Source organism: Spea bombifrons, chromosome 5, assembly GCF_027358695.1.
Source record: "Spea bombifrons isolate aSpeBom1 chromosome 5, aSpeBom1.2.pri, whole genome shotgun sequence".
Lineage (NCBI taxonomy): Eukaryota > Metazoa > Chordata > Amphibia > Anura > Pelobatidae > Spea > Spea bombifrons.
The window spans coordinates 19498655-19526125 of NC_071091.1; the positions used below are offsets into that span (position 1 = coordinate 19498655).

At 35.3% G+C, this 27471-nt stretch overlaps 1 protein-coding gene across 1 annotated transcript in view; it reads right to left on the reverse strand.

Moving 5' to 3' along the window:
• Nucleotides 1-27471, reverse strand: part of DGKB (diacylglycerol kinase beta) — a 208115-nt gene that overhangs the window by 78611 nt on the left and 102033 nt on the right. Inside the window, exon 20 of the mRNA XM_053466113.1 lies at nucleotides 23289-23353. Within this exon, the coding sequence (XP_053322088.1) occupies nucleotides 23289-23353 (65 nt within the window). The remainder of the gene's footprint in view (nucleotides 1-23288; nucleotides 23354-27471) is intronic.

Consider the following 27471-nt stretch of genomic DNA (forward strand, 5'->3'; position numbering starts at 1 on the left):
ATGTTGCTGATTTTTCAGCAATTTTCTTGTTTTTACTGTGTCTCTGTCCAACCGTAATGTCTGTATTTTAAAAAAAAAGTTAACTTTTTTTTTTTTTTTTTTTTTTTACTGTTCTGACATTTACATCCCTGGTCCTATCTGTCTGAGGGGAGACCAGGCTGTTATTTCAAAGTCTAACCACCCATTCAAAATGTCCATGACATAGGGGATTAGTCCTTGGTTCTCTAGGAGCGGATTTTTGTGACGTATCCCTTACGTCCTTGGCCAAAAATGGGTTAAATAGTAACACCACAGAGATCTTGATATTTGGCAATCAAAAATCTCAGAGAGGAATTAGTATTGTTTAACAGGCTGAACAGTGCTAAAATAATACAGTGTTCTGTCCTACATGTGTACTTTTTGGCAATCATTCAGCTCACTGTAGCTGAAAAATAGAGCCTTTTTGTACTATGGGCGCTTGTGTTAATTATTGTCATTGTCTCATCAGTGTTTTGTTTACAACAGATATGGGTGACAGGAACACTGGGAAGCTCTGTCACAGGCATCAGCAGATGAAAGTCTTATTGTCACATGATCTTTTTTTCTCAGCTAGAACATGTTACACCAAGTATTATCTCATTCGCTTGAAATGCGATGCACTACACTACACATTTTTTCTAGTCTTGGTAAATTACAATGTACTGGATACATCTACCAGCTTTTAAATTTGATTAATAATAATGATTATAATAGCCATATATTTAGTCCCAGTGTGTACACAAAGAAATGAAAAGGAATGTTTGCTCACAGAAAATGCCAGGTTCCTTCTTAGAATTCCGAAATATGTTTGAAAAGATAATTACACAAGTATTTAAGTCAACAAAATTTGTTTATTTGACTTCCGATTAAATTATGTTTTTTATGCTCAATTAGGATGTCTTGCTGCAGTAAGTTTTAGTATTAAAAGTTTGAGATTTGAATGTTGTATTTGATGCAATCATATGTTTACACTACAAATGTATAGTTTAATATAAAATGTTGCTGAAAATATAGAAAATTACCATTCAATGTAGAAGCATTCATCTTGAAAAAAATATTGATCGACAATGCCTGTTTAGTTTATTGTACCACTTAGCTGGAAGTTAATATGTCCTAAATGCTTCAGATCGGGGGTGAAAGAAGGCAGTTGCGCTTATCATAGATTATTGTAAAGTGTGCCACCCTTGCCACTATTATTTAACCACAAACTCCCGACTATTAACTATGATAAGGATTGCTCTCCTAGAACATATATCTCTGACCAATTATGGAGCAGAAAAACCCGTCCCTCAAAGAGAAGAACCCTTTAATACTTCTCAAACACCTCTTGATAGATGTTAAGAGGCCATAGTTCACTGTACCTCAAGCTATCTCCAGGCCTACTAGGGAACAAAAGAAAATACTCTATTCATGAGTCAGCTGAATCCTAGGGTTGTATCTAAAGGGGGTTATAAACCATTTCCATAACCTGAGGAATTTAGCAGTTCCTTTGGAACACAAAAAAGAGGTAGATCTGACTAAAATGGGGGAAAAGTCTAAAGTGTAAGTGTTTAAGGATTATTCATTAAAGCAGAAGCTTTAATGAAGAGTTGCAGTTTCAACTTCACTATACAATGGGGTCTATTCACTAAACTGCTAGTGCTTGCCAGTTGTTAAAAAAATGTGAATTTGCAAAATGAAAAATCAATAAAGCCATTAGGCACATTAGCACATGACAGTCATGTGCTAATAACTTGCATATACTTTCCTGCAAAATAGTCAGGTGGATGCAACTTGCTGCGAGTTGGAAAAAGTAAGCAACTTGCAGGTTCATTAACCTTTAATTTGCAAATGCGAGCTGGAACTAACTAGTGATCGATAATCACTAATACACTAAATAAGTTAAATAATCACATTTTACAAAATTACCCAATAGTCCCCCTATTAATAAAAGGGGTGCAACAGCCTTTGTGCATTGTCGAAGGTAGCTAATGAAATCAAGGAAGGCTTACATTGTATAGAAGTACCCTATGGTAGACACAGTCCCCATTCTGTGTCCCCCCTTACCCTCCATACTGTTCCTAGTGTGATTGGGGGATAAAACAATTAATATGTGAGTGTTAGCATGCTAGGTCATGTCTGGTCAGTCAAATTAAAGGTTTTTAAGGAATAGACAAAAATGAAGGACCCACCCCAATGAGTGTCTCTTGCAGGAAGATCTTTGTTGCTCCTGTATAATGTATAGTAAAAAAAAATGTAGCCTTACCGATTCATCTTTACACAAGCGCCATCTCAGCTCTTCTAAGAGGTCAAACTTGCCAGAGTTGTCACTTTATGATGCCAAGTACTGGTGAGTTGAAATCAAAATCCTCTTCTAGGTTTGCTCTTTATGAACCCCTTTTTCATATACACAGCACTAACTAAGCTAACATGGCTTCTGTTTTGAACCTGACTCTCCTACAGGTTATGCAAATCAAGTAGGTTATTTTTTGCATCCACATAAAGTTCGACTTCTGCATGTTTACTGCTGCAAACTTGCATTTCCTGCCAACTCGCTTGCTGTTTAGTAAATGGACCAAATCTAAAAATCCAAAAAGAACATTTCGAAAGTGATGTCTATATCTGAGTGTCCAAAATTGAGAGGGAATCCAAGGACAATTATTTTTTATGAAAACACACATTTAAAGTAAGAAAGTTTTTAAATAACACAATATCTGGACATCAACTTGGTGGTGGAAAATGTATTTGGTGTACGTCATCAAAAATAATAATAATACTTTTGACATTATTAGTGGTTTTCATGCTAGATGTACTCGAGCACCTGGACTATAAATCTTCTATGACTGAATCTTAAGAAACAGACATGACATCAGAAAATGCTAGACCACAGTTGGCACTTTCAAAATGAGAAGCCGTATACATAGCATCTGCTTCTGCCAAGTTTCACCTTTTTATTACAAGTGTTGTTCAGATGTAGTAGACTACAGTTATCTACAAATTTGTTGACCAATAGTCCGTGTTGGTAGTACAGAAAAACTGGCAATCTTAATTTTTCCAAGGAACTGCAGTCTAGAACTCATACCAGAGAGCTCTCTGATCATGGAGGAAGATCGAATCCACCACTCTGAGTGACCAAGTCAAGTTCCCAGTTGCCATTAAGAGTACCGAAAAATAAACTATAAGAAAGTCTACAAAAACTGAAGCAAAACATAAAAAAATCTATGTGATAAAAGTAATAAGTATTAAGTATAATCTTGGCCGCCTCGATTTTTGTATTGAGAAAATGCGAATGGCATTATGTTACTGACATTAATTGAATCTGATTGATTTTCTTTTTAACGATCTGATATTTTTAACAGATTTAAAAGGAATTGCTCCCGTACCATCAAATCAGACAATCTTCTTATCATTTTTTTTTCTTCTGGCAGCTGATCTTTCTCATACTAATTTGGATTATAATTACCTGGAGTCCTTGTTTATCATAAGATCAGCTTGATGAACACAATCAATACGTTTGTCTGAAAGGAACATTGTCTATATAATCAATTAATAGAGGGCCCAGTGTTGTCTTTTTTTACATTTATTGGAGTCTACTTAATATTGCATTATTCAATGTCTCCTATCAGGTAAAGAGGAGAATAAGTATTGCTAATATTGCCTTTTTTCAATTTACTGAGTATTTAAGTCTACTTAAAGGCCATGGGAGATATCATGTGGTAGCCTGTAAAATTTATCATGGATTACATTGTGAAGGGCTATTTAGATTTATGCATGTAGCTCATCGGACTAATTTGAGCTTATTCAGATTTGAAATAGATCTGGAGACTTAAAATATACTTTCCATGGAACTATTAGCAGTTTCCTTCCATGTTCTTCTGGTTACTAATTGTGTTTGTTGCCAGCTGATACTCAGGTTTAGTGCATGTGAACATCCGTATGTGCTTTTCTATTATAGATAAATGGCAGAGAAATACAGGGTGCTGGATAATTTCAACACAGAATCATATAAAATAGTTTTTGTGCAAATATTATAACTTACTCAACATTATTAACTATTTACCAAAATAATTGTTTGTAGTTGTAACTTTTTTGTTGTTGCAATGCTTAAAGGTTTATAATACACTGCAGTATTGCAGAGGATAAAAGACATGAAGGGATGGGCGCATTGAGCAGCATCACAGGTAAGCAAAAACACAAGAGGGCAGCAAAAACAGCATTGTGTAGGCTGTCATTTACAATACCATTAACAACATTGCTGATTCTATCTTGTAGGGCTACTGAATGTTTAAAGGGGGCTCCTGTGTTGGTGATGATAGCATAAAAAGGCTAATCTATGGGATTTGCTCCAAGAATATGGCGACGTCAGTCACTCACAGTATCTGCAAAGCAAGGGATCGTCCAGAAGCAGTTGACTTGGTAGCTGCTTACAGATAGGACAACTCTTCACTAAGCACAAATGAGGAGTCAATTGTATAATGGCTGGGTGAAAATAAACCCTGTGACTGACACTGGTGCTATAAGAACAAAATATGATGTTTTGAATGAAGGCAGCCAGCGAGAGGTACAACAGAACATTTGACTTTTTGCATAGCAAGCTTTTTAACCAGAAGCAAAGTTGCTGAGGGCTACATATTGGTTCCAGGCTACCAAACGGACGACAAATTTGGTAGTTAGGTATAATAAAAGAGTACCTTCATCAAACCAAAAAACACAGACAATCTCCTCACATTTGCAAACATTGCTTAATTTGCTTTATATATATGGCAGGTTTTGTCAGTGCCAGGGGCAAGTTAAGAAGGCTCCAGGACTATGGATCCCCCTAAATTAAAGGGGAAGGTGCAGCCAAGCCCCTCAGAAGAAAGCCCCTGAAAAGTGCACAGTGCTGTAGGTGAAGTCACAATACATAATTCTAAAGATTTCGAAAATATAGTTATTATTATCATTATTGACTGGCCAACATATTTGTTGCAATGAAATATTTATTATAATAGCTATTAGCAGAACTGGGGCTATTAACATGTTTGTTTAAATTGTTTTTTTTTAATATGAAACCCAACTGTTTAAATTAAATGCAGTATGTGTAGAAACAAATTTTACTCTATGGATTTAGCATCTTCATATCTTCGTTGTTGCTTGGAAAATGGGTTCCAGCAAATTACAATGTAAATAAAAAGATGAAACCAGAGGCACTTGACAGTTTATCAAATTGCAATTTGTTTAAATGCATCTAAAAATATATCTTGCTTAAAAAATAAGCTAATAATAAACTAAATATGACTTTAAAAGCATGTGCTACTTGGAGATACCGTTTGCAACAATCAATGGAAGATTAACATTTGCATATTTAGGTGGAAAAATGTACTACTTTTGGAAGAAAAAAAAAAGACAATCAGAAATATTAGGTATTCATGAATAAAAATGATAGTCTTAATCATGCACGGTTCTAAAAAATTTACAATTGTCTTGTTCCATAGTTTGAAAAGGACAAACATTATTTCAATCTGGAAATAGTCACACAATGTTGTCAAGCTCAAGTTCAAATCACAGTGGTTGCTCTGTGGGAATCCTATGTCAATGTTTATTACAAATTAGCTCATTGTCAAAGAAAATATTACATTTGATTGATAATCTTATTAAGAAAATGGGGCAACACTGATTAAATCCCTGACTGTGACATTGAAGTTCTGTATTTGCTAAAGGAACAATAAAGGATCTCAATAAACCAGTTATATGAACTATGCATTAAAGTTAAATTGTATCAACTAACATGCACCGGTACTGATGAGTACATTTGATATGTAGAAGGGCTATATACATCCGTCTACTCTACTGAAGTTTCAAAATCTTTTATCCTGTTGGTGTGAATGATGTAGGTGGCTGGCAGCTGTCACATAAAATGAATATACATTATTGCGGATGAACCGATGTAGGGCAGTTCATATGCATTTAATTGTATATGGTAGCTAAGCGCATCTTTAAAGTAACATAGAGAGATTCATCACAATCCTCTCTTTCCCCACCCCTAGCTATTTACAATGCAGAACAATGGTTTGGCCAAATTCATCTTCTCCGCAGTAGAACACTTTGTTGCAGAGTCGCAACCAGCCATCCGTAGCACTGGTTTGTGCAAGAGCTCCACGAGGTATAAACATGCCCATGTGCAGAAATATCTTATTACTTAAAATGCATTTAATGTTTGAAAAAGACATGCATTGATGCTCTCAGCGTGTCTGTCTAATCCAAACAGCTGAGACCAGAAGCGGTGAGAGGGACCCCCTCGTCCTGCAATGAATGATGCTTGTTTTAGAGGGGGGACAGCTAGTTAAGAATTTCTCTATTGATCTAGGTCAAAATTACTGTTGGGAGATTGAGTGACTGTTGATACTGTTGATCATTGCCCAATCAAAGCAGCTTTTCACATATAAATCTGATTACCCAAAATGTCAAGGGAGGTGGCAAATGATCATTTTAAACTTCATTCATCTATGCTAGTGGCTTGATTGGCACTTTCAGACCCTCTGAATATTAAGTTAGTCAGTAACAATTTATGGAACAGTAGATACCTGCGTACATACTAATAAAATATTTTTCGACTTAATTGCTTGATTACCATTTACTGTGTCTTGCACTGATCTATACTTAACCCCTTAATGACAAAGCCCGTACATGTACGGGCTCAAAATGCATTGTTTTCAGTGGGTTTAGGGACCGCCCATTGTCATTAAGGGGTTAAGTGAAGTTAAAAGGGCCCCACACTATTCTTATATTAAGAGTTATGCACATACTCACGTACTGTCTTTTCATTTCTTTACAATGTATACTGATGTACCAAGTAGAGTAAAAATATGGCAGCTGTTTCTGCATAATTGTATTATTTTCAGATATGAATTATTGAATGCTGCATCTACAGAGAGTCATGGTACTTCTAAATCGTTCAGCAGTTTCCTTCTTTATATAGATATATGCATTGAACCAGTCTTATTTTATACTCTAAAAATGCAAAAGATGTTGTAATCTAAGGCACAGGGCTTCCGGAGGTCAGACATTCTCAGATGAAGTCATAGACTAAAGTGATAATTAGCTTAATTACATTGTCTAGGTGAATTTAATTTAACCACTTGCTATAGTTAGAATACTATCATTTGTGATGTACGGGGCAATGAGCAGGCTTCCATAATTAAAGAACTATTATTTGGTGGTATTTTTTGAAATGGTGTAGCTACTGATTGTTTGCGTAAAAATCTGCCTTTTAGAAGTACTTCATGGAAATCCAATGTTTTAAAGTTTAGTAAACCTATGCAAAGTATATAAAGGAAGGTTCTCTTCTACAGGACTATTTGATGTTCTGGAGGTACCTGAGCAACTGGGAGGTTGTGTGTGTGTGGGGGGGTTGAGCTACTGAAACCATCCATTAATTTTTTTGTTATAAGCCTGCACTTTAGCAGGTAATTCATGTGAGTTACGTTAAAACTGACAACTTGGTTCTCATAAGCATCCTTATGCTTGTGTGTCTTGGTTGCAAATTGCTCAACAAGCCAAGTTTCAGATGGCTTAGTTCTGGCTCAACTTGCTTAGCACCATAAAGAATGAGTGGAACATGTCTAATGAATATTATCTAACTTTTAATTACACTTCCTTATAGATCTTAAATGAATTAAAGAGTGTGTCCTAAGTCTGTTTTTTATTAAACCTCAAATCATATTAATAGTATTGACAAAACATCAAAAATAATAAAATAAGGCCATGGATTCTACAATAACTGAAATATATATATAAATAAAATGACTGATTTATAATGAGATTGCGTAAATATTAATGTTTTCTTGTTCTCCTTATTAATCATAAAATAATTACGGGAGTTATGGATTTTTATCCACATGCGCTTAAATTAACAATGTGTTTGTCTTCTAAAGTTTTTAAACTGATCATCTGATGCTGTGTTCTTGAAACACTGATTTGAGCTATGAGACTGTTTTTTTTTCAGATTCAAGGAAACTAACATTGTTTTTACTTTATGCGTATGATAATCTAGTTTGGCTCAGTATTGTAGTAACTGTGTCTTTTCCACGTTGTCCAATAAAAAAGAACTAATATAAAGATTTCAATTTGTGAAGCATCCCATATAGACACCAATTATTCATAATCACATAGTATGTTTTTTTTGATACCATTAAAAGAAAAAAAGAGTATAAAAGGTGGGAGTGGTAAAAGTGACCAGAATAGTACAGGAAGGCAGATGGGGGACTATACCTCGCCAACATGGCCCTCATAGCACAAATTAAATAATATCTCAGCATCCAATATTGAGGACGACGGCCATGGAGGTAAGAGGTGAGGGCTGGCTGGTATGCTGCCCTGGTTATCACAAAGCTAATATATGTGACCAGGGTTATGCCCACATTTTATTTCCCTTCCTAGTATCCTTTTACATTGGTTTTACAATTTCTTTATTCCCTTTTTCTATGTGTCGCTCAAAACCTTGAAAACATTTCTTGTATGACAGTGGGATTTTTATACATGTATAAAATATGCGTATAGAGAATAAGAGAGAAAAAAGAATGTTCAAATGTAAAATATGTTTCATGGTTCTTTGATACAGCTAATGCATTTAAATATTAACATTTTTTTTCTTGATCTACAAAGTATGGTTTTTCTACAGAAAGTACATATTATGCTGAGGTTAGTAGTGTTTTAATTTAGATAACAGATCTATGAAAAGAAGCACAAAACATCCTGAAAACATATGGACTAAGTCAGTTTTAGCACTTATTTATATTCATAATGAAAACACCCTATCCGACTTTAAAAAAAAAACATTCTAATTATGCCTTAGACAAATATTCTGATTATAGTCATCATTAACCAAAATAGGAAAGATGTGAAAAAAATACAGGCTCCATGTTCTTGTCTTTCTTTCTCAGATATCAGCTGATAGAAGTTCTAAAACTTTTTACTTTACTTAAAAGACATCATTTGTGTTAAATGAATAAATCCATCTAAACATAAATTCTAGGCGTATAAAAAGAAAATCTTTTATTCTTTTTATCATACGCTCTACAACTAAGTATATGAACAGCCAAATCTATTTCATTAGAGGAAAGGTTTTAAGCAGCTGAGATTTTGCTTTTTACTTTGAGAACTAAAAGGCATGTTTTCGAGTTTTATTTATTGATTTAATCTACTGTGTGTATATTCAGTACTGAGGTTGCTTGTCAAGCTTTTCATTTGAGAACAAATGCAAAACAAGTAAAATTTAATGTGCGCTTGATTTGCCTTCTGATTATACTTGTCAGCGCACTGCTGTGATTGAGATTAATTTTGCATCTGCAAAGCAATACCTTGAATTCTGCTTTGTTTGTAGAATTCAGCTGTATTTTCCAGTCGTCTGTACTGGTACAGTAGGCTTAGATCTAAAAGTGACTGCATTTCAAAAGCAAAAGATTGTTATGTGAAAAGAACAATATTGAGAATTAACTTACCCTAACACAGGTAAATGAGAAATACATTATTAATGTTAAATGACGGTGTCAGTGTCTGGGTGTTCAGTACATCGTGTAGACTTTCCAAGCTAGCGTATACTTAAAAGTCATAAAGACCTTAAATATTGTAGCACAAGGTAAAGTCACAAAGCCTCTTCTTTAATAAGAACATATTAGCTACATTTTAACATCCTATATAAATGGTCACAGTTAATTATTAAGTATTTTTTTTTTCTCAGGATTGAACGTTTTACATTTTATTAGCAATGTGTCTCATACAGAACAATGCTTTACTGTATAAAATAGCTATGTGCCATAGCTGTCAAAGTAAAACCCAGTAAAAGATTTATTCACTTTTTGGGTAATAACTCAAATGTTAACATCTTGGCCCATGATTAGAACAGCTGATCCTTCTAAAAATAGCCTATTGTTCACCATGATCTATTATATCTCAATAGAGATCTGTACAATCCAAATGTATGTATATACCAATTTTATAGTAAACATTTCTTTATCCCGATAAGGACATTATCAACATATGTGGAATTATCATCTATAAAATGTTTCTCTTTGAGTGCCGGTGTGATTTATAACTACATTAATAGTGTTTTCAAAATCCCTTTTTTATCAACATTAAATACACATGGTTAACCAGCTTTTAACTCAACTATTATGAGTTCTAGACAAATAGTTAGGACTGGACTAACCAAGTGGCACATGGGGCAATTGCTTAATTTGTAGAAGTCTGAGCTGTTCCATTGCTGTCATAACCTGCTCTGCCTGTGAGCTCGGATTAATGCGAGGGACTGACGGACACTAGTGAAGAGGAACCAGCTCTACCGCAGGTATGCATATTACCAGATTGATCCAGTGCGGAGCCGGCTCCTCTCTCCCAGTGTCCAGGGAGGAAGAGTAGGAGGGCTTTGGGTCACGTAGTGTTCTCTGATTCAGTGGCTGTTCAATGTCTTTCTTCTTCTCATGCTTCTCTGCTCTCCATTTCCCTTCATGTTTTATCGGCTTGTGTCCCCAGTCACAGGCTGCACAGGAGCTTCTACTGGTGAGAGGACTGCAGCCCCCAGACCACAAGGATGTATTTCAAAGAGCAAAGGCTGACAGAAACTCTAGTTCAGTTTAGAGCCTTAAGTGCCTAGTGTTTTTGTGGTATATGTAATATGACCCTGTGCCTTACATTATATTTTTTACCTGATATGAATGGAACACTCTTGACCAGAAGTTATATAGAAATAGGAGACAGTTTAGGGTAAAAATAATTCACAATATCCTAAAAACCTCCAAATAATATGTATTTATCAAAATAACATACAGGTAGATGTTTCTGATGGATTATGGTAAATGTAGATACCTTCAAAAATATTTATTTCTTGACCCCTTACACCATGTGAATATATGAGAGTTTGTGGATGAGCAGGCATTCTCCCTCTGCACCAGCTTGTCTTAACGTCTGTTTATGTTATTGTCAGTTTTGCACATTGCCAATTTTAATGGTATCGGTAATTTGACGTTTTCCCTCTTTGTAACAGTGTTACGGAGTCTGCTGGTAATCTATAAAGAAAATGTAACGGGACAAATACAGACCCATTCTGGAGACAGATTGTTTGAGTATTAGAGAAATAATTCCAAAGAGATATCTCTATATCCCTGAGACCTAGCTCTTTGCTGCTTATTAAGATGATCCTTTATCTTTTTAAGTGACATTTGTATCATTTTCCTTCTTTATTTTTTTTTTATCTTTTGGGGTGTCCTAAGACACCTTTATTATTTCTACAGGATTTCTACAGTGGTATAATTAATATATTTGAATATCTATGTTCAGATGACATACTCATTTGCACATAATTGTAGCCTTTCACTTCAAACTCATTCTGACTGCACCCCAGATGTTCAATTACAACTTCAAGCCTTATTTTGTCATAAGCTGAACTTTGCATACACCCCAGTGAGTCTAACTTTATACCTGTTTTTAGATTTACACGATAGACTTAACAAGAACATAAAATGCCCTACAATATTGTGATACAGTATTACTCACATTTTTCTCTGACGAACCACTATGAAACTTGTATCTTTTGCTTAATAGAAGAATAATCTAAACAATAAAGTGGTTTTGGTAATGCCTACTATGTGGTAGCCTTTCAGTACATGGGAAATACTCTGTAGAGTAATGGGACCTAAGATGCATTTTAGAAAGCATCATTACATAATTGGGAGCAACCATCACAAATCATATTCAAGATAATCAAATATTGAATGTACTGAAGAGCGTTACGACACGATAATAGGTTTATTCCCACTGAATTGACCAGGCAGCATCAAAGGCCAACTGGGTCATTCTCTGAGGAAAAGCTTACTGAGATCTTTTGCATCTATAAGTCCTTTAACAAGACAAGACCAAAGACTGTTTAAGGTCTCGATGTTTATTTAAGGGAAAATGGGCAGACTAGATGAGCCAAATGGTCCTTTTTGGCCACCAAATTCGATGTTTTTGAAGTGCCATTAAAATCCTTGGAGATGCTTGTCCTGAGGCAAGTCTCAATGTGCTTTGACCCTTTTTTGGTTTTATAAAAAAAAGGTATTTGGTAAAATTTTGAAAGGACCCTACACATACCAAGATATATTATTGTGTGTGAAAACCCCATCGTATCTGAGTGCTTTGAATGTAAGATGTTTAAATAAATAATGCTTTATACTAGGGATATTAGCTGGTTGAATTAAAACTATTATAGTTCACTGCTAGAAACAAAAAACATCTAACTTTTCATTATACCTTTTTATTTTAGAATTTTTGCGTAATCTTGTCCTCCATGTTTAGCATGTATATGTTTAGCACGAGTCACTAGTCATATTTGTACCTACACATGTCAAATTTTAGACAAATCAAGCACACAAAGTACTTTTACTAATAATTCCCTTTATTTTTAATTTCCCAAGTGTCCCTGTCTTAATATAAAAAGGTGATACTGAGAGTAGGAGAGGGTAAAATATTGACAACTACATTTCCTGTGCCCTGTGAGAGTTTTTGCAGTCACAATAATCATAAAGGGGAAAAAAATGGGAATTCCCGCCCATTTTTATATAACACGTTCTATAAAGCACATTCTGACATATAAAAGCATGTGTTACAGTTTGTGAGATCACACTGTGCAGTTTGATCAAGCGATATTTTTTCATCCTTTTTTTTAAGGCAGGACTATTAAGACATATCAAGGATCGGGGCAATGCTGCAATACATAAGTGTGTGTTCCTACCATTTCCAAGCAAATAGACTAGAGGGTGACACAAAGTGTTTCATTTTTGTTCACAGAAATATTTTCCCTTTATGCTAATGATATAACACACATCAACATTAGTATTGACTTGCTTTTTGGACAATAATGCGCAACATTTATTGAGTTATTTCAGCTGTTCTTCTCTCTTTCTTCTTTTTCTATATTGTTAAAATTTTTATCAAATTATGCGTATAAAATATTTTTAATCAATAGAAAAAGTATATTTTCCCTACAATTAGAAGGTCCTTGAAGTTAGTATTCTAGATAGGTAGCAACGATAAATTGCATCGATATTATTACTATTTTTGTTATGTTATTTTTATTTTATTATTATATTGTATTTATATAGCACCATTTTATTTTATAACTTACACAGCGCTTCTTACAATACATATATTCAAGAGGTATAAAAAAAAACTAGAACTGACAGACTAAGAATAACCGATACATTAGATGAAGAGGACCCTGCTCGCTGGCTTATACCGTGGATAGATAGATAGACAGATAGATAGATAGATAGATAGATAGATAGATAGATAGATAGATAGATAGATAGATAGATAGATAGACAGACAGACAGACAGACAGACAGACAGATAGATAGATAGATAGATAGATAGATAGATAGATAGATAGATAGATAGACAGATAGACAGATAGATAGATAGATAGACAGACAGATTGATAGATAGATAGATAGATAGATAGATAGATAGATAGATAGATAGATAGATAAATTGACAGAGATACAAAAATATCTCTCATTTTGAATGCTCTGTTTCTATTTAATGCCTAGTAGGAGGTGATAGGGAGAGTGGTAAAAAAGGCTAAGGGTGAGAGGCAATTATTCTGTAGCTGACACAATCGATCAAGGTAAACACTTGCTCAATCAAAATTAACTACTAACTACCATTAAACTACTGTGTGGGGCATGCGATCAAGCAATCACTTTTCTCTATCAATAGATGGAATTAATAACTTATGATAATAGTGCAGGGCCTGATGAAACAAATCTACTACATTTTAATATTTAATATATATATCCTTGAAATGGGATATTAGCCAAAAATATTTTCCTTTATGTCGCGAAGCTTCAGTATTCTCCTTCATTATGTTAGTAGTTTGAGTGCTTTTTTTTTTTTTTTTTTTTAAAACACACTTTTTGTTACACCTTTTAAAACGCCATTACAAATCCAGGGTGTTAAATAACATGCATGGGATATTTATGTGTTATTTAAAAGAGATTAACTCTAGAATGGGTAATGACAGAGCACAAAATTAAATCAGGATATGAATGAAGACTGTTTATAGGAAAAACCTGCTGCTAATACATAAATTCATCTGTTTTAAATGTATCATTCGGTTTTTTTCTTTTAAGTTAACCTTCAGAATGGTTTAGTAACAGTTATATTATTTTTCAGGTTTTCATAAAAATAATAAAAATATATGTATTTTTTTTCAGATTAGGTTAATTATTTTGAAGCTTACAAGAAGAAGAAAAATATATTTTTAACAAGGAGGCACGCAAGTGGTCTGATTATATTCTAATCTGCAAACCTAATTATCACCTTCTTATAAAGTACAAGGAAAAGCTTTGGAAGCAAATTAATGTATCCTATCAGTGGGGCAGTTTGTTACTCTCATAAATGATCTTCTTTGCAATACATTTGGTATAAGCTTCAATTAAAAAGTATACACATAATCACTTGTGCAAATTCACTTCTCACATACTTAAGATATAATGGGAATTTTATACATGGAAAATTACAATTTGTAAAAAAAAAAAAAACAAATTTGGTTTTTTTGCTATTTTTATTCTGGTGGTTGGGAATTGTTTCGTTTGATAGAATTTCTGTTTTATGGAAAAGAATATCGAATAGATTATTGTATAGACCTATGTCAACCCCAAAGCCTGTGCACAACGCACATTTAAGATCAAACGCCTGGTAGTAATATAGAACTGGAAGGAATGGGAAAAGCAAATGAGTGAGAGAACAGTACGGTTTGGGGAAAATACAGGGATAGTGAAGCAAAATATCATTAAATGGAAATTGTTCTTGGTAACTTAGTAGTTATGTATTTCACCATTAAGATTTTATATAAAATGTTATTGTCATTAAACTTCACATGAGATCAGCCTGGTATCGTCTCTCAGGTATCTGTTCTTTGTGAATACCACTATAATGCATCAATATGAGTAATTCCTCATTATTCATTAAGAACCCAACAAATTATTTAGTTTTATATTATAATATAAATGTATACCTTTCTTCAGATCTGTGAGGACATTATCACCTACTGCATTAGATGGTGAACTTGAGCTATAGACCTTCCAATCTTATAACTATGGATGAACCTACCTCTCCAAATACAATATTTAATGTTGGATGTTGCATCGTTCATGTCGTTCTGTAGATATAAGATATGTATAATATTTTATGCCACTGGAATGTAGTATTTGATCATTTTTATTTTTGTCTTCCCTTTAAAAATCAACAGATATTAGACACAATGGCTTGCTGAAAACAACATCTTTCATGGATTCCTACCAAATACATAGATTTTTAAGAACAATGAATAATTTACTTGCGAGAAGACAAAACAGCAAGGTCATACCTAAAATGGGACTTAATAAAATCTTTCGGTCATCTAAGGTGAGAGGTACACAAGTGAAGCACTAGCACCATCTTGTGAAAGGAAATTTGTAGCTTGCAAATTAATTGAAAACAACTGTATGGAATACAACTGCAAAAATGAGAATGTTTCATTGGATAACAGGTACTTGCATCCAGTTGTAGAATTAGTTAAATATGTGTATTCTGTAAGTGTGTATAATTAAACACTTGATTTTGGATTAACATTGGAGAGTTTTTGGGGAACAAAGTGTTTTATATGAGCATAATGTATGATGCTGCTTTTGAAAAATAAAATGAAATTATATTGGTATTTGCTGATATCATTTGTAAAAGAGAACACGAGGTTAACTGTACCAAAAAGACCTTAAACGAAAACCCAGGAATTAAATGAAACGTAAAAAAAACAAACTTTTCAACCAGCAGTTCTACTGCCATATTTTAAAATATAATTCCCCAATACCCTGTGCCTTATACAAGTACATTTGGACATAACTATAGGTCTTGTTGTACGTTGGCATGAAAGTACTTAGCCCGGGTTACCTACTTCAGGGATAGAGAGGCCTATTTAAATTTTAGGAGACAGCTTGACTTTGTTATAAGCCAGGAAAATGTCAAGCAGCAGGTGTAAAAAATCTTAGGATCCCTATTATAGTTCTGCAAATACTACAATCTAATTAAAAACTAATGTACGATGTAACACTTTTGGTTTGTTACACATTTGGGAGGGCTTTTCCTATTCAGAAGCGAAATTTGTTGTCACATACTCTCTCACTCACTCTCACTCAATGTCTCTCTACCTCATCCGCCAACCACTTCCATGTCCCTGTCTCCTTTTGTCTTGTATCTTCTTACAGTATGTATTCTGTCTTCTTTCTTGGACTGCTTCTCCCCACTATCCGCTCTGTAAACATGGCCTTCCCGCTTCAGCAATCAGAGCAATGGGAGAGAGGCTGTCTCTGTGGGGTGCGTTTGTCTCCATGGGGTGCGCCATAGATCTGCTCTTTGCAGAAGTATTCCAAGAGGCCAGAATAATGCAGATGGATTTGCAGAGAAAGAGAGGATGCGCGCAGACAACCTCAGCTGTTGCCGGCGCTTCTGCCGGGGCTTCTATGACGGACCGCCGGCGTCACATGACCATCCAGTGCTCATTCATAGAAGCCCCCGCGGAAGTGTCGGCAGCAACGGAGGTTGTCTGTGTGCCGACCTTTACCAGCTGCCACCGCTAGACACCAAGGAACCTGAAGCACGGGGAAGCACTGGTAAGTCGGGGGAGGGTAGGAGTGGCATATGAGGGGTATAAGGGCTTTCTGGAGGCAGAGTGGCATATAGGTGTTAAAAAGAATATCAGGGAGGCAGTGGCAAATAAGGGGCTAAAAGGAATATCAGAGAGACAGCGTGGCATATGGGGGTATAAGGCATTTCTGGGGGGCAGAGTGGCATATAAGGGGGTATAAGGCATATCTGGGGGCAGATGTGCATAACTGGAGGCAGGTTGGCAAATAAAAGGAAATTAAAACAAAAAAATTATTTTTCTCAATCATGGTTTTTATTAAATATGAAAAAATAGTTTTCATGTGAATTAATAAAACACTTTATAACATTTTATTGCGTAGTGTTATATTCAGGCTTTTTCTTTTTTTCCTAAATTAATAATCAAATTTTGGGGGTTGTGTTATAATCAGGGTCATTTTATCATTTTATCATTTAATCGAGCGAATACGGTATGAAGTGAAAAATTCACATTTTGTACAGGTTTATTAGCCATAAATTAAATTGAGTATAAATTGGGAAAATAGAAAAGAAGATGTTAACATTTACAACTAGGATAATTATTTGTGTATTTAATGCATTCATCCAAAGGACTATATTTACTATAAAAGGACAATTCTGGTCCACTTCTAATCGAGCACTATGGCAATCAATGCCTAATTCACAGTACTGGGATGTTTTCTTTTAATAAACATTCTCTATAATACCATTATTATTATTATTATTACTTATTGTTTTATATAGCGCCATCAAATTCCGTAGCGCTGTACAACGGGTGGACAGGACAAAACAAGTAGTATGTAAAATAACAAATTGACTTACAGAGACAACAGGTGAGGAGGGCCCTGTCAAATGTCAAATGTCAAATGCCCAAGATGTAATCCATGACATCATGTTATGCATTCTTAAACAGGATTCAATATGAGATAATTATTACACAGAGGCTGGACATATGTATTGTTTCAAATGTTATTTAAATGTGAAACTATTTAAGTATCCAGGGGAGTATGATATGTATAATATGAGGCACACCTTCAGCTGTTGAATGAATTGATAACTTTTAATTGAAATATTTCTTTAATATCATTTAACATTCAGCATTCTGATAGATGCTAATCAGACACTTTTTTGTTAAGTTGTTCCATCTGATTTGGGGATCCCTTTATTGTTTTTTTTTTGCCTTTTATTATATGATGATCATCACTTGCTAAAACACTTTACTTCAAACAAGTATGCAAGGTCATCAATGATTTCGGATGAATGCATTTTGATTGTAAAGCATGTGATCATAATTAGGTGTCTATTATGCATTCATTCTATTCTGTGTTTATCTTACATACATTCATCATCTCATTGTGCATTTGCATGCTTGGTATTTTGCATATCTCGATACATTAAAAAGTGATTTTAAAGTTTAAAACTGAAAACTACAAAATAACCTTATGCCTTTTTCTCATTTATACAAAAAAACTATAATGTTAATAGACCGGACAACATAAAACTGTATATTTGGGCGTGAACAAAGATGGCCAGTTGAATACATCTGGAATGTATGAATGCTCGCTGACCTGCCATTAAGGACTCACCAGTTTTATTCCCAAAATGTGGGTCTACATGATATTTCTGGGAATTTAGCCTAACGTGACAGCACTGATCAGAACACATGACCAATATAGTGGGGGTTACTTACTAATTTATGAGTTTCAGAATCCCCTGGGTTCTTATGAAGACTTTCATCTTACTATTTGTGCATTACAAAAGAATGCACACAAACAAATCTTTCCTTCAAGGAAGGCTGAGCTGGTACTACATAATGCATAGTTAAGTACGACAAAATGTCACTACTTTCACTATTCATTTAATAGTTCATTATGGAGGGCTAGCAACAACTTGCTGGATATACCCACTGGTATGCCTACATAATGCATAGTCAGGGGCGTCCAACCTGCGGCCCTCCAGCTGCTGCAGGACTACATCTCCCATAATGCTCTTTCAGCTAAGGGGCTGGCTGAGGAAGATAGGACATGTAGTCCTGCAGCAGCTGGAGGGCCACAGGTCGGACGCCCCTGGCATAGCGAGTTAAACCTGCAGCTGTCCGGCAAACTGAACAAACCTGAAAGATGCCACAGGGAAAAGTATCTAAAGGAACTGGGTAGAGTATATTTTTATTTTTGCATGTACTATGTGCTATGCAAAAACTAATCAAAACATAAGACTAAATACTATTATGAAGCATCTGAAGATAAAAATTCTCCATCATTTGCATGGAAGTGATACATGGCCGAAAAAGCAAACACACTTTACCTATGCAAAATATAAAAACATTAAAGACTGATAATGAATACGAAAGGCATTTGCTTTGTTTCGATAAACAATGTTATTTACATCCTACAAGTTCAACCTTGAAACTTTACCAAAGTTGGTTGATGGTCAAATATTTACGTCAAAAAAGCATTACATTACACCGATATCATGCCTCACAGGGAGCTTATTCACCGTATATTTTTATTACAAAATTAAATCTTATGTTCGGGTGGGATTGGAAACAGGCATAGCATTTTTGGTATGTGTTTTCTCACATTTAGGTGCCCACCATGTGATTTTGTGGACATAGGTCAGAATTTGGGAGACCTCAGTGGAATGGATTCAGTCAGAGAAACAGGGCTTGGTCCTAATAAACCACAAAAGGGTTGCAGATGCCCTGGACTTCTGGTAATCGATTGTGATTCATGGAGCTTTACTGCCAAAGCTGGAGAGATCCCAGGTGTGTTTGTGTAATGATGTTTATTCATCCAACAAAAAGTTGGAAAGGGTTCTGACTTTCTCCATTCAAGAAGGGTTGAGCTGGTCCTGTGTCTCTTATCCCCTTAGTGAATAAAGTCCATTGAATTATGCGTGGGACCAAGATGCCCTCTTCTAAACTACAATGAGAAGTGCTTCAGGGCACTCATTAAATGAATACATGATGCGTATGGATAGATTTCCTGAATGCAAAGAACGTAGTGTGGAAAAACCTGACAATAATCGTAGGTTTAATTTTTATCACTTCATCTAATAGCTCTCATAGCCAAACAACATTAAATGATGTGATATTATTATACAGTTGCAATTAGCATTCAAAAGCCCAGCAAATCAATAACATTTATGAAACTTATATCGTAGGCTGCTTTAGGAGCCATAGCTGTCATTATGTTCATTGCCACAGGGTACCCATAATTAATATCTTTTCTTTGACAGGTAACTAGGAATGCTTATTTGGTGGAGCCAGGCATGTCTTTATTATAGTACTTACAACCTGTCTACACTTTACAGGAGCCTGCAGGAAAAGAAAAGGCCACATTGGATTTTTGACTTGCTGTTTGCGTTCAGTTAGCCTGAAAGGGATTATCTATTAGCTATGCATCTGATAAATTCATACAGCATGTACTTTTGTTAGTAATAAAAAAGAGGTAGGGTACATTTGGTATAAAATGGCCTAATATCTGGGGATAATTTTAATGTTTTATTGATATGATTCTAGGTTACAGGCAAGGCGGGGAGAATTATTGACTTACCTGGTGGAATGGAAATTAGATCTATGCAGACCAAAATAAAAAATAAAGAAGCAACAAAAAAAAACAGACATATGTTGTCCTAAATGTAAGCATAACAAAAAACTTTTATTAAGTGTCTTGTACAGGGTGCAAAGAGGAAATTGTCCTCAGGCTGCTTTTAATTCTTCAGAAAGGGCTGGCCCAAAATTGGGTTGGGCTGTCATGGAAGAAGGAGCTCAGTGGGGCCACTTAACATGATGCTGCATCACCCACATTAATAGCATGCTATTAACACAAGTTAAATGTGTAGGTGTATGTGTTAGAGAGGGGGAAAAGCTAAAATGTGTGTGCAAGTGTGTAACCATGTATTAGTGTGTGTTAGCGTGACGGTGCGTTAGTTATGGGGAGGGATAGGGTCCAAGATGGGGCACTCGGCTGTACTTCCCCACTGAGTCAGAGGATGCCAGCCCTCCCCCAAATGCGTTTCATACCACTGACATTATTTTTAAGGGTGGTATTCAAAAAAAATAAATCGGCTGGTTGGTAGATTTAAAAAAAAATATCAGAAATGACACTTACCTTTGGAGTCAAGTAGAGCTTCAGGAGCTAGTTCTGAGGACAAATAGAAACTGAGGACAGAGGTCTCCATTAGGAGAATTTCTATTGAAAATGGGGGCACGACTTAACCCTAATTTTAGGTGACTCATGACATTAACCTGTGCAATTATCTAATATAGGTCAGTGAAAATCATATTATATTAAAGCTGTGGATTATTGTCTGTGTTTTATTGGGAAAATTGGTTGAGGGATTCGGTTCCTTTACCTCTGTCCCCTCCCCCTTGCCAATACAGAGACTATGTGCCTGTCATGAAGTGCCTCTCATATGGGTACTCAGCAGAAATTATTATTATTTATATAATAATTTGCTAAGGCAGTTTCTTTAGCACAGCAAGCCAACACAATGACATGCTGTAGGCATGTTTTTTGGTGAATAGTTGATTCGCTTGGCCTTGTTTCCACATTGGTGGTATGGATTTTGGCTGCAAGCCTTCGATGAAGGCCATCTCTGACCAGACAGGGAGGAGTGTACCAGAGTCCCATTGTTTACTGTCAATGCTGAGCTGATGTTTTTCATCTCCTGCACTAAGGTTTGTCACCTAACAATGCATCTACTATCTTCAACATTGCCCGTTTCTTTGTACTTCTTCAAAAGAGCTTGGCAGAACATCTGTTAACCCCAGTTTGGCTTGGAATTTCTACCTGGGAGAGACCTTGCTGATGCAGTATAACTTCCCTGTGTCTTGTTGCTGTGCTCTGTCTTCAGCAACTTCACCTTGTTAGTGAGTTTGGCTATTCCTCACCCAGTTTTATTCCTCCTAAGTAGCTGTTTCTGTTTCAGTAGATGATTGTGTTTCACCTACATATTAAACTGATGATAATTAGCACTTGTTTGGTATAATTGTTTAATCAAATACCTAACTATATGCCTACACAATCTCTGAATTTGTGCAAAAAATAATTGATGCTGTTTTGAAGGGAATGGGTAGTCACACCATGGATTTGATTTAGATTTCTCTTCTGTTGCCTCATTTTGCATTTTGTTAAGTGATGAAAATATATCTGTATCTTACTTTACAATTTGCCTGCCTAAAACTTTTGCACAATACTGCACATACTGCTACTATAAAGAATAAAACACACAGCTTTTTATATTACCCATCACTATAACATTTGAATGTCCTAGATCATTATTTGTAAATGATGTGTACATACAGATATCATTTACTTAGGTTTACTTGAGAGTAATTTGCATTGTTAAAAAACTGCAGAACATTTCATTAAATAAATGTAAACTCACACAACAGATTCTGTAAAATGCCAGAAACACAAATCAGACAGATAAATGGTAGTCTTGCTGTTTTTTTCACATACCTAAAGTGCTGGGAAGTAATATATGGCTTCTGTATATTTTGCATCTTTCTAAAAAAAATCACAGGCTATGAACAATAAACCTTAATCTCTGGACTGTAACTCAGGAATCACAATTACCTTCTACCAAGCCACCTATAGTACCATAACTGAAGACAATCCTTTACCTCTTCTTTATGATATATTATATTATACAAAGGAATTTAGATACACATTTATTTCAAATGTTTAAATAACTTTTTGAATAACTTGCAGTGACCAATTGTTTACTGAAAATACTTCACGAGAATATGCAGCTCTCATAAAACAAACTGCAAAATTCAGTTTTAATTAAAATTGTTTTACCATACAGCCTGTTACCATAAGTAAAATGTGGAAAGTTTGTTTATTTAGTTGTTCTAAAGTTGTTTTAACACATGTGATATCATACCTCCTAACATTACAAACGGCCAAAGATCGACACTTTATGTCTTTAACCTTCAGGTTATTTATGTCACAGGGTAAGGAATTTAGAGGAAGAAGAATTTAGTTTATTTACAGAATTTACTTTATCAACACATTTATATACAAATTGTTCTAACTTTTAGGGCTGCAGAAAACTGGGATTTCCTCATGCCCAGCAAACATTTTGAGAAAAGAAGGGCACTAGAGGAGAAAATGGGGATGAAATGTGATGTGATATACCCAAAACAAAGTAAGTATTATTTTAGCAAACTTTTCAAACGTTTGGAAGTTTGACATGTAATTTGCAAACAAAAGTGCAATTACTTGATTGTACATAGACCATTAGGTACGCAATATATTTGAAGCTGATCTCATGAGATTCCAGGGCATGGTGAAATTAAAGGAAAATTACATATGTGAAATGAGCACACTTTTTCACTTTTGTGAAACCAATGGCTTCAACCAATAACAAACTAAGAAAAGAGATCTCATAATGTCAGAAAGACTCTTCTCACATTACTGTGAGGCAAATCCCTTATTTACTATTGTTTCATTATACAATTACATGCACATACAAACTGCTAAATAAGATGTCAAGCTATACACTTATAAAGGAGTATTGATCTTACATGTATGAAGTAGACTTTCAAAAGAAAATATTTGATCAAATTAAAGGTATTCCAATGTCTAAAGTTGACACGTAAATGTTCTTACCTGCTGTTGAACTTCTCTGGGTGTTTTTCTCTCATCATGTGAAATCTGTGGGCAATTGATGCATCCTATAAAGAAAATACATTAACATTTCAATCGTTTTGCATTTTACATTATAATTTCTCCTAAGCAAAGCAGGATAACGGTTTATTTGGGCACAGTTACGTTAAGCCATCAGCTCAAAAGTAATCTTATGACCTCTGATTCAGTTCTTGTGATTTCTTACTAAAACAAACCTATTTATCCCAATGTTATTGGTACATTTTTTTTTATTACATTTTATTCCACACAGTAGAAAAAAAACAGTTTTTTAAAAAAAGTAAAAAAACAGGCATAAAACATCTCACATTGTACCCTTCTAGCAGAACGTTATAATTTACAAATAAGCATTTGCTGCCAGTTGATGCAAACACATAAGCATCAGAGTCCTTATGAGGCCTCTCAACCAAGAGCCCTGCCTCTTCAGGACTGGGATGAGGAGTAGGATTGTGGAGGAAAGACTTCATCCTCCATGCTCCTCTCGGGGCTGGAAACACTTCAGGGAGGAAAGGACACATCAGCACTTGCAAAGCCACAGTGACAAGGATGACACGTCCACCTACTGCTACCTTTCATGCCCACTACAGCTTGCACACGCCCAGTGCCCTACTTACCATGACTGGTACTCTTTGATCTATAGGATTGGCATACGGCTATCCTGAATCTAAGGTTTGAGTCTTTACACAAGTAAAACTGGGAAGGCTAGTGGGACCAAATCTTCTAATCATCTCTCAAGCACAATGCTTCTGTGTTCTATTTTAATTCTGCCATCCTGACATGTTCCTCAACTTGTTGCAGTGCTCTATAATCAACCATCAGCTGCTGAATCCTGTCCCTTTACTAAGAGAAGCAGCAGTTGCCCTGACCCCAGTTACCACGTCATCTACGACGCAGGTAAGAGTGGAAAGATTAAAAAAAACTGCACGCACTTGCACTTTCTTTAATAGGATCCTGTCAAACGCACAGTTGAAGTGTTAGCCTCACTTCATGCAACCATTGATGGCAAAGTTCCACCCAACTAAGGTATTCAATCTGTGCCCACAGACTAAGGTATCCTATATGTGCCCAGAGTTATGCTGCTCTTCCTGTGGAGTACTCCCAACTATGGGTGTTCTTCATGTGTTAGTGCCTGGATTGCATTATTGTATACTTTTCAATGTATCTCTAGAAAACAGATTCTTGTGAAATAATACTCTTTGGTTACAGGACACACATTAAAATAAGCACAATTCACATATGCATGCATTAGATATAGTTAATATTTTTGCTTCATTATAAATAGGCAACAACAAAATAACAAGGTTAAGTTTGAATTAAAAAAAATCCTTATCCCTTCAGGTGTGATAATTGGATTTGTATTTTTAATAATAGAATAACAATATTAAAAACATTGCTCTATACTTCATTAATTATCTGTTCTGTTTCTCAGATACAAAAAAAAAATAATGCAGATATATTTTCTGTCAAGTTTATTCTGTCTCTCTAGTAGACTGGCCGCCTGGGACATGGAAATATGAAATGCAGAGCTGCGTGTACTGACTGCATGCGGCAAAATACATTTACCAACCATACCAGTTTGTGGAAGGTATCAAGCAAGTTTTATAATACCATTTAACACCAATGGCCCCTGAGCCATTTCAAACTTTTGGGTCATCATCAGAGGTTTTTTTGTCCATTTTGTGTGTGTTTTCTCTTACAGGTTTACCTAATAGCCTATGGGGAGTCTAGAGAAGCAAGTACCGTATATTTAACAGCCTTTATCCTGGATCCTTTCTGCTCTTTTTTTTTAAACGCAGTCCGTTTTGCTGCATCTCTAGTAGACAGAACTTGACCAAGTATACTGAGCATGTTTCCAGCCAAATAGTTCTTACTCTCCCATATTACATCTGGCTAGGCTTGGTCATTGTACACCAGTATCCATGCCAAGTTCCTTTGGTAGATGGAGGCAACTATTTTCACTAACGCTGTTTTTCTGTTCTAGGTACTTAATTCTTATATGGTTAGGCTAATGATTCAGAATTCCTGATCACCCGTTCACTATTTTGATCATTATTTGTTCATCTAATTGTATATGACATGAAATGTAAATCGAAGTACAGGCAGATACATCTGAGTCAAAATAAATAGTCCACATAACTTTGTTGAAGTAACATTATTATTTCTCTTATTTTTTTATTCTTTTCTATATCGATATGTGTTCCTGTGGTCTGTTGCTATTTGGTCATGCTGTGCATTGTGCCGTACATTTTGCAGCTGGTTATTTATATAAAAGTGCCACACAGACATGTGCAGCCATGCACGTGAATAAGCTGATGTTCATTGATTGAAACACATTCCACTAAACCATATAATTACAATGGAGTAATTATCAATATCTACTGGCGAGGGGAAACACTTATTCTAGACAAATAGCATGAAAATATTCATACAATACCATCAGCATCAATTGGAACTAAGAATCCATATCCCTATTCCCCACACAGTAATATCTTGCTAGACAAAGGAAGTTTTTCATTCATGCATTATTTGTTATTAATACACTGTCTCCGAAACAGGAAGCAGTTTGCGCTGGAGATTTGTGAGCAAATTACATGGATTATTAAGGATGACTAAAATGTGAATACAGCCTATACACTGTACAGTATTAATGACAACATTATTTGAAGATTAATCTCTCAAACTGAATAAGCTTATTATTCAAAGGAAAAGTTGCACTACTTCATTGAAAACTGAACCAAGATCCTATAGAGCAATATAATAAATTGTGCTTCTTTCTCATCAAATGTAGCTCTTACCCAAAATTAGCATTGTGGGTAGGTGGGGGAAAAAGTAATCTATATCTTAATAATGTGAGGAGTCTATATAAGATCATCAAATAAAGCGTCTCCTCCATGACACCAACACATGTTAGATTTGCAACAGATTGTTTTAATGCATTATATTGAAGCTAAAGACGTAAGGCGTAGCATAGAAAATAAATAAGCGCTCAGTAAATGAATGCATTTAAATACATGTTCGGTGATACACACTTGTTACATGTGCTGTTGGCACACATAAGGGATGCCACGCGTACAGGATGGGTGCCAGCTAGTTTGGCTCAAAACAACTATAGTCTGGGTCAGCACTAGATAAATGATACTAACTGACTGCTTTAGAACAAGTATTAGCAGACTTGAAAATAGACATAGCTATACAGTTATCAAACAAAACATTTTTAGATTAAATATCTTAACTGGAAACACCTGCCAAGTTGACTGAAATTATGTGCATTTCAATGAAAAAATATTAATGTTATGCAGCAATTATAAAAGTAATGTTAAATTAAATTATTAAATCTGAATAAGAAAGAGTAGAGGAGTTCAGTTCTCCTTATTTTATAAGGGAGTAAAGAAGGCATGGGGGGTGTGAGGTCTGGACTTTGACTGGGCCATTGTAACACTTTCTTTTCTTTTTCAGCCATTCTGTTGTAAATTTGCTAGTATCCTTGTGATCATTGCCCTATTGCATGAGCCAATTTCAGCCAAGCTTTAGCTGTTGGACAGATGGCTTCACATTTGACTCTAGAATACATTGGTAAACAGAGGAGTTCATCTTCGACTCAATGAGTGCAATGTTCCGAGGTTCCTGTTCCTGCAAAACAAGCCAAAATTATCACCCCTCCACTACTATACCAAACATTTCCACTTTGGTGGACATTGTTCCAGAAGTCTTGTTATTTGTTTAGATACAACTTTGCAAACCTAAGCTGTGCCGCCATGTTCTTTTTAAAGAGAATATGCTTTCTCCTGGCAACTATTCCAAACAAACCATACTTGTTCAGTCTTTTTCTAATTGTACTGTCACAAACTTAACATTTAACATGCTAACTGAGGCTTATAGAGTCTGAGCTGCAGACACAGAGCATTGCACAGTCTGAACTTGGGATGAATTTGCTGAAACATCAATTCCTGGAAAGATTAACAACTGTCTTGAATGTTTTCCACTTTTTAATAATCTTTCTCACTGTAGAATGATGGACTTTAAATTGTTTGTAAATCACCTTGTAACCCTTCCCAGATTGGTGGCAGCAACAATTGCTTCTGTAAGATAATTGCTGATGTCTTTCCTCCATAGCATAAAATATGTGTAATATGTCATGTCTTGTTGT